At 41.7% G+C, this 12,044-nt stretch overlaps 1 protein-coding gene across 9 annotated transcripts in view; it reads left to right on the plus strand.

Moving 5' to 3' along the window:
* Nucleotides 1-12,044, plus strand: part of fbxl17 (F-box and leucine-rich repeat protein 17) — a 1,396,933-nt gene that overhangs the window by 370,528 nt on the left and 1,014,361 nt on the right. For all 9 annotated transcript variants that reach the window (XM_070884143.1, XM_070884142.1, XM_070884147.1 and 6 more), the window contains one exon: nucleotides 2,154-2,285. In XM_070884143.1, coding sequence (XP_070740244.1) covers nucleotides 2,154-2,285 — 132 coding nt within the window. The remainder of the gene's footprint in view (nucleotides 1-2,153; nucleotides 2,286-12,044) is intronic.

Below are 12,044 nucleotides of genomic sequence, written 5' to 3' on the forward strand. Positions count from 1 at the left end.
CTTCCCCCTCCCTCCCTCTCCTCTCTTCCCTCTCCCTCCCTCTCCTCTCTTCCCCCTCCCTCCCTCTCCTCTCTGCCCCCTCCCTCCCTCTCCTCTCGCCCCCTCCTCTCGGTCCCTCCCCCCCTCGCTGTCAGAAACACAGAGACACTGACAGAGAGACTGACAGACAGAGAGAGAGAGACACACACTGGGGGACCCCCGTCCCAGCATGCTGTTGGAGGGCTCCCGGTGCTGCAGTTGGTGAGTAGAAATAAACTTAATTTTTTATTTATTGATTTTTTTTAAAATTATTTTTAATTTTTAAATTTTTTTTGATTGATGTATTGGTTGATTTATTGATTTATTTATCATTTATTATTGATGCCGGCTCTTTATTTGTAATAGTGAAGTGTTTAATGCTTGTAAACTTCCCTTCCCCCTACCCACCATCTTTCTTCCTTACGCCTGATTTCTAAGTGTAGGCAAGGTTTTTCTGAGCGTACAAAAATCTACACTTACTCCATTCTACAAAATGTTTGCAGTAAGTTTTCGCTGCCTAAACTTGCAAAACAGGCGAAAGTGGCCGGACGCGCCCCCTTTTGGAAAAAAAAAGTCTGTTCTAAAATGAAACTGTTCTAACTCACTCGAACTGGAGCAAACTAAATGCCGAGAATTGCAATTTCTAAGATGCTCCATTCTAAACTAATTGCTCCAAAAAAATAAGAGCAACTCGGGCCGAAACTTGACCCCAATGTCTTTGTAATAGTTAATTTTGTAAATTTTCAGTTTCGAATCAGATTTCCAGTTGGCTTCACTTTACCTTTGAGCACCTCCATTTGGTTCTCGAGAGGGCCAACCAAGGGATTTCTCCTCTTAAGTTTTGGATACCTTATTGGCATTGAGGAAAGTGTCTTGTCTAAAAGTTTACAGTATGTTGTGGAAATGATGGGTCCATTGGTTCCAGGTTAATAGAAACAATCCTCTGGCATTGCTTTTAGTTAATCTAGATTATTTTTTTTTATTGAGCGCTCACATGAGATTTCTTACAATACAATACAATATCGGCGAATTGCAGGAAATCGGAGCATTCACTGGTATCCAGATTCATGAAAGATGATTAGATCAACAAACAATTTGTTTGGTTAGCTATGCCTAATTGGCGTTTGTGTCTATTTTTCAGACAATCTTAAGTCCGATCCAATGTAGCCTATGACGTCTGTAAGGAATTTAAGACTGCTCTCGCGTTTGCTCTGATTTTTGTAGTAAGTTTCTAAATTCCATGGTTTTAGGGCAGTCAGAAGAGCACAAATGAAATTTATGCTGAAAGGTAAACAATTAGAAAAATGCTCGAAATACAAAGCAATTGTTCCGTTTTCCACAGATGCTTCCTGACTTGGATGTTTCCAGCATTTTTTTTTGTTCAGGTTCCAGCATCAGTATTTTATTTTTTGTTTTCTGCTGAAAGGAAAATTGTGTGATCTATTACCTTATAAAATTACCGATAAATGTTTCTCCCACAGTTAATGTGTTCTGGTTACTATTAAAATTGAATGATAAACTTGTCATAAAATGTAAGAAACAGACACAAATACTTAAATTAATAAGGAGGTATGAGTTGTATGTTGGCAAGAACAGACAGGCCAGGCATATGTATTGTCATTTGGGCAGTTCAGAGATCATTCCTGTATTACCGATGTAAAACGGCATGAAATTAGCATGTCCAATGATGGAAGTTATGATTCAAGCAAAAAATAACAAATTAGCCAGTACTTATGTAATTTTTAAGGCTGTAACAATGCTGCTTGATTGTATTTTTTTAAGGTAAAAGCTTTATTGTGTGCATTTAAAATAAAATGTAAAATGCTGGTTAATATAATTTCAACAACAACTTTCATTGATACAATCAGTGACTGCTGCCAATGTAGAAGTGGTGTAATCAGACAAAAATGAATGCTGTGCCAAAAATGGAGGGTAACCAAAAATTGGTCAAAGAGATGAGTTTTGAGTAGAGTCTAAAACGAGGAGAGTGGGGTAGGAGGTACAGAGGCGAATGGGATTAGAGATGAAATTGGAGAGCGTGAGATACAGAGAAAAGTACAGTGTCCATCAGCGTTATTTGTTTTAAATTTCTCTAATCTTAGAAAAATTATTCTCATACACTTTATTAATTGCAGCTGGGAGAGAAATGTCCAGATGTCTTGGATATCCATTTTGGCCAATGTTACAAGATCACAGATGAAGGCATGATGGCATTGGCACAGGGCTGCCCGAGGCTGCAGAGAATCTACATGCAAGAAAACAAACTGGTATGTTAAAATTTAAAGATAGGCCGAGTACAGTATCAACTACCCAATTTATTCTGGAGAATTGCTTTCAAATCTCGTGCTTTAGCTGATGGTCAATACTGTTTGGTACAGTATTTTTGTTTAAGAAGTAACTTTTTCTTGGTTAACAATGATTGTAGTTGACATGGATTTTATTCATGTGCAACCTGCACAAAACTGGAGTTCTAGTTTTTGCAACAAGATATTATTTGAGAGGTAATAGTTTCTGATTTATTTAATCAAAAAGGGCTTTGTATAACGGACTGTACTATATTATACATGCAAATACACATCTTTATTTTTCATTTCTGCTTACAGTTTACATTTATTGGGAGTTAATCAATTAATAATTAGCTGTTTGATGAGATAATAGATGACCATTTAGTGGTTCCATTTGATTTTAAAGTAACAACATCAGGTAATGTCATATTTCACAGGTTGAATTATCTAAGTAAGATGAAAACTTGTGTGAGCTTGAATGAGATGTTGCGTGCCTGTCGGTATTGGACGTGTTGTCCATAGACCCAATGGGGCTACAATTCCAGCCTTGCTGTGTCTGTACAGAATACGTATGGACCCGGCGAGGCCCCGCAGAAGCCGATTTTTGGCTTGACAGATTGAATGCATTCCCACAGCTAGGATATTCATGCGGGCAAGATTGGGCTATTTTCCCAACTCTTGCCCAGCGAATGTCCTTACAATTCTTGCGCCTGGTAAAAGCACGCGCATAGCTTACTTTTACCAGTGTAAGAGTTTTAAAACATATAAAAATAAAATTTAAATACACATTTTTATGTTTAAAAATCTTGTCCACAAAGGTAAATTTATTTTAAACCCTATTAAAACACTTTATAAAAAAATTTCTAAACCATTTAATTAGCTAAACAATCTCCTAGTAAAGGATCCCCTTGGAATGAGTGATCATAGCATGATTGAATTTCAACTAATTTTAAATATATGAGGTGTTTTTTTATTTTTAATGTTGTGTTTAACGTTTTTTTCTCATTAATAGCAATAAGAACTCAGAGATACAGAGTTCTCATTGCTATCAATGAGAATACTGTACCGTGATTGGTTGTCCAGTCAAATGTGACTCCAGCTTCTATGTGCAAACCTCGAGGACGGGGGCACGCTCCAAAGTGCAGGAAGAGAAGGCCTCCCACCGGAATCTCAGGCGCCTCCGGGATTACTAGGTATTTTCGTGAAACATTCTCGGGTCGGAGGCGTTTGTCCAAAGGAATCCTCCAACCTGAATTTCAGGCCCATTAAATAATTTCTGTCAAACTTGCGAAGTAGGACTTGTCTCTCAACTTTATTTTTTAAGATGTTCTTTTTAAAAACTTGATAGGAACCAAACATGAAAAAAATCACTTGGGCAGATCAGTTGCTTATTGTTTAGTTGTCTCCTTCACATCGAAAACACTGATCTGCTCCTTTACTGCTATGTGAAGTTGCACAGACTATCGCATTATAAAGTGGTCAGGTCCAAGAGCTTGAACTTGATGGTGCATAATTTTTCTCTGGATCACGTACAAACGGAGAAATAATTTGGGCATTATACTAATCTTTAAACTTAAGGATGGTCTTACTGCAGTCAGAACAGGAAATAGAATCTCCGTTTTATCATCAGAAATGTATCAAGCTGTTTGTTTACTTTCAAATTTGAAAATGACTGACTTTTTGCCATTGATTAATGGCTCTTTTGATAATTAGGAGATTAACTGCTCAGTAACTAATTATCATTCTTGTTGTGCAATTTAGATTTCCATTTAGGCATTGACTAATGTCAGTTAATGAAATGCAGAAGCAATCTGGTATATAGCTTAATAAACTAAACAATCTCCGAGTAAAGGATCCCCTTGGAATGAGTGATCATAGCATGATTGAATTTCAAATTTAGATGGAGGGTGAGAAAGTTGGATCTCTAACCAGCATACGAAGCTTAAATAAAGGAGGCTATGAAGGTATGAGGGCTGAGTTGGCTAAAGTGGACTGGGAAAATAGATTAAAATGTAGGACGGTTGATGAACAGTGGTGTACATTTAAGAAGATATTTCGCAACTCTCAAGAAAATATATTCCAGTAAGGAGGAAAGGGCGTAAGAGAAAAGATGGCCATCCGTGGCTAACGAAAGAAATAAACGACGGTATCCAATTAAACAAGAGTCGGCGAGAGACGGGAGCAGAGTCGGGAGGCCTACAAGAGGCCAGCGTGGTGAGTCGGAAAGGCGGCATTCGGCGAGAGGCGGGAGCAGAGTCGGGAGGCCTACAAGAGGCCAGCGAGGTGAGTCGGAAAGGCGGCATTCGGCGAGAGGCGGGAGCAGAGTCGGGAGGCCTACAAGAGGCCAGCGTGGTGAGTCGGAGAGGCGGGAGGCCTACAAGAGGCCAGCGTGGTGAGTCGGAGAGGCGGGAGGCCTACAAGAGGCCAGCGTGGTGAGTCGGAGAGGCGAGAGGCTTGTGCAGCTCCAGCCGGGAGAAAAAGCAAAAAAGTAGTAGAAAGAAATCAAAAGGTGACGTCACAGCCAAAGGGGTAAATGATTGGCTGGTGATTGGTGAGTAGCTTTTCTTTATATTTTTTATATCAGTAAGTAACCTGTTAACAGTGTTGTCGCTAAATTAAGTGTATCTAAGGGTTAAGACATGGCAGGAGAGCTCGGTCACGTGATATGCTCCTCCTGTACCATGTGGGAACTCGGACACTTCCGGTATCCCTGACGACTACGTGTGCGGGAAGTGTATCCGTCTCCAGCTCCTGACGGACCGCATTGCAGAATTGGAGCTGAGGGTAGAATCACTCTGAAGCATCCACGATGCTGAGAATGACGTGAGTGGCACGTGTAGCGAGTTGGTCTTACCGCAGGTGAAGGGTCCACAGCCAGCTAGGGACTGGAAGACCAGCAGGAAGAGCAGTGCAAGGAAGGTAGTGCAGGGGTCCCCTGTGGTCATCCCCCTGCAAAACAGATACACCGCTTTGAGTACTGTTGAGGGGGGTGACTCATCAGGGGAGGGCAGCAGCAGCCAAGTTCATGGCACCGTGGCTAGCTCTGTTGCACAGGAGGGCAGGAAAAAGAGTGGGAGAGCGATAGTGATAGGGGATTCAATTGTAAGGGGAATAGATAGGCGTTTCTGCGGCCGCAACCGAGACTCCAGGATGGTATGTTGCCTCCCTGGTGCAAGGGTCAAGGATGTCTCTGAGCGGGTGCAGGACATTCTGAAAAGGGAGGGTGAACAGCCAATTGTCGTGGTGCACATTGGTACCAACGATATAGGTAAAAAAAAAAAGGGACGAGGTCGTACGAGACAAATTTAAGGAGCTAGGAGCTAAATTAAAAAGTAGGACCTCAAAAGTAGTAATCTCGGGATTGCTACCAGTGCCACGTGCTAGTCATAGTTGGAATCGCAGGATAGCACAGATGAATATGTGGCTTGAGCAGTGGTGCAGCAGGGAGGGATTCAAATTCCTGGGGCATTGGAACCGGTTCTGGGGGAGGTGGGACCAGTACAAACCGGACGGTCTGCACTTAGGCAGGACCGGAACCAATGTCCTAGGGGGAATGTTTGCTAGTGTTGTTGGGGAGGAGTTAAACTAATATGGCAGGGGGATGGGAACCTATGCAGGGAGACAGAGGAAAACAAAATGGAGACAAAAGCAAAAGACAGAAAGGAGATGAGTAAAAGTGGAGGGCAGAGAAACCCAAGGCAAAAAACAAAAAGGGCCACTGTACAGCAAAATTCTAAAGAGTCAAAGTGTAATAAAAAGGCAAGCCTGAAAGCTCGGTGCCTCAAGGCGAGGAGTATTCGGAACCCAGGAGAGGGCTCTGAGCTAGTTAGAGTGGATGAGAGCGCAGATGAACAGGACCCCAAGAAAGAATGCAAAAGGCAGGAGGCAACAGAGCAGAGTAGCACTGGGGTAAGTGAAAACCACAAGGTGATAGGAAGGGACAATATGTATGACTATAAAGGGGCTGCAGGAGGGGTCAAAACTAAAAATCATGGTTTAAAAACTAGTATTAAAACACTCTACCTCAACGCACAAAGCATTCGAAATAAAGTAAATGAGTTGACGGCACAAATCATTACAAATGGGTATGATTTGGTGGCCATTGCAGAAACATGGTTGCAGGGTGGCCAAGACTGGGAATTAAACATACAGGGGTATCTGACAATTCGGAAGGATAGACAAGAAGGGAAAGGAGGTGGGGTAGCTCTGTTAATAAAGGATGATATCAGGGCAGTTGTGAGAGATGATATTGGCTCTAATGAACAAAATGTTGAATCATTGTGGGTGGAGATTAGAGATCGTAAGGGGAAAAAGTCACTGGTGGGCGTCTTCACGGTGGGACGGACAATAATCAAGGGAATAATGGAGGCATGTGAAAAAGGAACGGCAGTAATCATGGGGGATTTTAACCGACATATCGATTGGTCAAATCAAATCGCACGGGGTAGCCTTGAGGAGGAATTCATAGAATGCATACGGGATTGTTTCTTAGAACCGTATGTTACAGAACCTACAAGGGAGCAAGCTATCTTAGATCTGGTCCTGTGTAATGAGTCAGGAATAATAAACGATCTCCTAGTAAAAGATCCTCTCGGAATGAGTGATCACAGTATAGTTGAATTTGTAATACAGATTGAGGGTGAGGAAGTAGTGTCTCAAACGAGCGTACTATGCTTAAACAAAGGGGACTACAGTGGGATGAGGGCAGAGTTGGCTAAAGTAGACTGGGAACACAGACTAAACGGTGGCACAATTGAGGAACAGTGGAGGACTTTGAAGGAGCTCTTTCATAGTGCTCAACAAAAATATATTCCAGTGAAAAAAAATGGCGGTAAGAGAAGGGATAACCAGTCGTGGATAACCAACGAAATAAAGGAGAGTATCAAATTAAAAACCAATGCGTATAAGGTGGCCAAGGTTAATGGGAAACTAGAAGATTGGGAAAATGTTAAACTACAGCAAAGAGTGACTAAGAAAGCAATAAAGAAAGGAAAGATAGATTACGAAAGTAAACTTGCGCAAAACATAAAAACAGATAGTAAAAGCTTTTACCGATATATAAAACGGAAGAGAGTGACTAAAGTAAATATTGGTCCTTTGGAAGATGAGAAAGGGGATTTAATAATGGGAAATGTGGAAATGGCTGAGACCTTAAACAATTATTTTGCTTCAGTCTTCACAGTGGAAGACACAAAAACCATGCCAAAAATTGCTGGTCACGGGAATGTGGGAAGGAAGGACCTTGAGACAATCACTATCACTCGAGAGGTAGTGCTGGACAGGCTAATGGGACTCAAGGTAGACAAGTCCCCTGGTCATCCCAGGGTATTAAGAGATGGCGGAAGTTATAGCAGATGCATTCGTTATAATCTACCAAAATTCTCTGGACTCTGGGGAGGTACCAGCGGATTGGAAAGCAGCTAATGTAACGCCTCTGTTTAAAAAAGGGGGCAGACAAAAGGCAGGTAACTAGAGGCTGGTTAGTTTAACATCTGTAATGGGGAAAATGCTTGAAACTATCATTAAGGAAGAAATAGCGGGACATCGAGATAGGAATAGTGCAATCGCAATCAAGCAGACACAACATGGATTCATGAAGGGGAAATCATGTTTAACTAATTTACTGGAATTCTTTGAGGATATAACGAGCATGGTGGATAGAGGTGTACCGATGGATGTGGTGTATTTAGATTTCCAAAAGGCATTCGATAAGGTGCCACACAAAAGGTTACTGCAGAAGATAAAGGTACACGGAGTTAGAGGAAATGTATTAGCATGGATCGAGAATTGGCTGGCTAACAAGGCAGAGAGTCGGGATAAATGGGTCCTTTTCGGGTTGGAAATTGGTGGTTAGTGGTGTGCCACAGGGATCAGTGCTGGGACCACAACTGTTTACAATATACATAGATGACCTGGAAGAGAGGACAGAATGTAGTGCAACAAATTTTGCAGATGACGCAAAGATTAGTGGGAAAGCGGGTTGGGTAGAGGACACAGAGAGGCTGCAAAGAGATTTAGATAGGTTAAGCGAATGGGCTAAGGTTTGGCAGATGGAATACAATGTTGGAAAATGTGAGGTCATCCACCTTGGAAAAAAAAACAGTAAAAGGGAATATTATTTGAATGGGGAGAAATTGCAACGTGCAGAGGGATCTGGGGGTCCTTGTGCATGAATTCCAAAAAGTTAGTTTGCAGGTGCAGCAGGTAATCAGGAAGGCGAATGGAATGTTGGCCTTCATTGCGAGAAGGATGGAGTACAAAAGCAGGGAGGTCCTGCTGCAACTGTATAGGGTATTGGTGAGGCCGCACCTGGAGTACTACGTGCAGTTTTGGTCACCTTACTTAAGGAAGGATATACTAGCCTTGGAGGGGGTACAGAGACGATTCACTAGGCTGATTCTGGAGATGAGGGGGTTACACTTATGATGATAGATTGAGTAGACTGGGTCTTTACTCGTTGGAGTTCAGAAGGATGAGGGGTGATCTTATAGAAACATTCAAAATAATGAAAAGGATAGACAAGGTCGAGGCAGAGAGGTTGTTTCCACTGGTCGGGGAGACTAGAACTAGGGGGCACAGCCTCAAAATACGGGGGAACCAATTTAAAACCGAGTTGAGAAGGAATTTCTTCTCCCAGAGGGTTGTGAATCTGTGGAATTCTCTGCCCAAGGATGCAGTTGAGCCTAGCTCATTGAATGTATTCAAGTCACAGATAGATAGATTTTTAACCAATAAGGGAATGAAGGGTTATGGGGAGCGGGCGGGTAAGTGGAGCTGAGTCCACGGCCTGGTCAGCCATGATCTTTTTGAATGGCGGAGCAGGCTCGAGGGGCTAGATGGCCTACTCCTGTTCCTAATTCTTATGTTCTTATGTAAAAACAAGGGCATACAATGTGGCCAAAACTAGTGGGGGGACAGAAGATTGGAAGCGTTTAAAAGCCAATAAAGAATGACTAAAAAAATGATTAAGAAAGGGAAGATAGACTATGAAAGTAAACTAGCACGAAATATTAAAACAGATAGCAAAAGTTTCTATAGGTATGTAAAAAGGAAAAGAATGGCTAAAGTAAATGTTGGTCCCTTAGAGGATGAGACCGGGGAATTAGTAATGGAGAACATGGAGATGGCAGAAACTCTGAAGAAATATTTTGTATCAGTCTTTACGGTAGAGTACACTAACAATATTCCAAGAGTGGATAGTCATGGGGCGAATCACAATCACTAAGGAGGCGGTACTCAGTAAGATAATGGGACTAAAGGCAGATAAATCCCCTGGGACCTGGTGGTTTGCATCCTCGGGTCTTAAGAGAAGTAGCGGCAGGGATAGTGGATGCATTGGTTGTAATTTACCAAAATTCCCTGGATTCTGGGGAGGTCCCAGCAGATTGGAAAACTTCAAACTTTAAAAAAAGGAGGCAGACAAAAAGCAGGAAACTATAGACCAGTTAGCCTAACATCTGTGGTTGGGAAGATGTTGGAGTCCATTATTAAAGAAGTCGTAGCAGGACATTTGGAAAAGCAAAATTCGGTCAGGCAGAGTCAACATGGATTTATGAAGGGGAAGTCATGTTTGGCAAATTTGCTAGAATTCTTTGAGGATGTAACGAATAGGGTGGATAATGGGGAACCAGTGGATGTGATGTATTTGGACTTCCATTTAACAAGGTGCCACATAAAAGGTTACTGCACAAGATAAAAGTTCACGGGGTTGGGAGTAATATATTAGCATGGATAGAGTATTGGCTAACGAACAGAAAACAGAGAGTCGGGATAAATGGTTCATTCTCGGGTTGGCAATCAGTGACAAGTGGGGTGCTGCAGGGGTCAGTGCTGGGACCCCAACTATTTACAATCTATATTAATGACTTGGAGGAAGGGACCGAGTGTAACGTAACCAAGTTTGCTGACAATACAAAGATGGGAGGAAAAGCAATGTGTGAGGAGGGCACAAAAAACCTGCAAAAGTACATAGGCTAAGTGAGTGGGCAGAAATTTGGCAGATGGAGTATAATGTTGGAAAGTGTGAGGTCATGTACTTTGGCAGAAAAACGAAAGAGCAAGTTATTATTTAAATGGAGAACAATTGCAAAGTGCTGTAATACAGCGGGACCTGGGGGTACTTGTGCATGAAACACAAAATTCTAGTATGCAAGTGATCAGGAAGGCCAATGGAATCTTGGCCTTTCTTGCAAAGAGGATGGAGTATAAAAGCAGGGAAGTCTTGCTACAGTTATACAGGGTATTGGTGTGGCCACACCTGGAATACTGCGTACAGTTTTGGTTTCCATATTTACGAAAGGATATACTTGCTGTGGAGGCAGTTCAGAGAAGGTTCACTAGGTTGATTCCAGAGATGAGGGGGTTGACTTATGAGGAAAGATTGAGTAGGTTTGGCCTCTACTCATTGGAATTCAGAAGAATAAGAGGTGATCTTATCGAAGCGTATTAGATTATGAGGGGGCTTGACAGGGTGGATGCAGAGAGGATGTTTTCACTGATGGGGGAGATTAGAACTAGAGGGCATAATCTTATTGTAAGGGACCGCCCATTTAAAACTGAGTTGAGGAGAAATTTCTTCTCTGAGGATTGTGGATCTGTGGAATTTGCTGCCTCAGAGAGCTATGGAAGCTGGGACATTGAATAAATTTAAGACAGAAATAGACAGTTTCTTAAATGATAAGGGAATAAGAGGTTCTAGAGAGCAGGCAGGGAAGTGAACCTGAGTCTATGATCGGATCAGCCAAGATCGTATTGAATGGCGGAGCAGGCTTGAGGGGCCGTATGGCCTACTCCTGCTCCTATTTCTTATGTTCTTATGAAACTGGAAATGCATTGCAGGTAGTAAATAATCTGAAATATCAAACCGGTTGGATGAACACAATATTGTCCACACTGTACTTTTTTAACAGAAATGATGGTGGCATTATATCGTATTTATGAAAGATGGCACTGACTGCTTCAATTTACACAGCAGAGAGGAAAACCTGGGGTGGTGCTGGGAGGCGGGTGGAAATAATAGTGATAAGGTGTTCAGAACAAAGTCACTTGGAGGTGATGGCAGTCTTTCTCGTGTATGGGGGAAACCTGAATATTGTTCTGATGTCTGTCAGGAACATGAGAATAATAGATAATCGGGAATGTGATATTGATTTTACATCACAAGTGAGTTATTTAAATCCTTCTTTCAAGGAAAATAAATAGTCATATTACACATTTTATTTTTTGTGTTATATGTGTGACATTTGTGGCAAAATCAATTTTTAATTGTTCCGTGCTGTAGAAGTAGAAGGAATATATGGTTGAGGTTCCAACATCTGTTGGTGAACAATTGCTTGCACAAAGAAAAAATGCTTTATTCTGGAACATCTGAACCTGTCTTTTTCTACACTCCGAGAATTTGTTCCCGATCGAAATTGGAGTTACCTCCTCGCAATAAGTACTACTTTAATTCATTGGCCAAACATGATTCCACTGAGTTGAAAAAGGATCAACTATCTTTTTATAAAATTCACAATTTATTCTTGGGTGTCGCTGGTAAAACTGACATTTAATGCCCATCCCTAGTTGTCCTGAAAAGCCGGTACTGGGCCTTCTTCTTGAACTGCTGGTAGCTGTTTAAAACAGCTGATTCCATCAGCACACCAGATTTGAGCAGATTTTAATACATCAACTTAATGCTGCACTTCAATCATAAACTAGACTTGAACCTCTATACTTATGTCATCATCATAGGCAGTCCCT

The sequence above is a fragment of the Pristiophorus japonicus genome, chromosome 1 (genome assembly GCF_044704955.1).
Source record: "Pristiophorus japonicus isolate sPriJap1 chromosome 1, sPriJap1.hap1, whole genome shotgun sequence".
Taxonomy (NCBI): Eukaryota; Metazoa; Chordata; class Chondrichthyes; family Pristiophoridae; genus Pristiophorus; species Pristiophorus japonicus.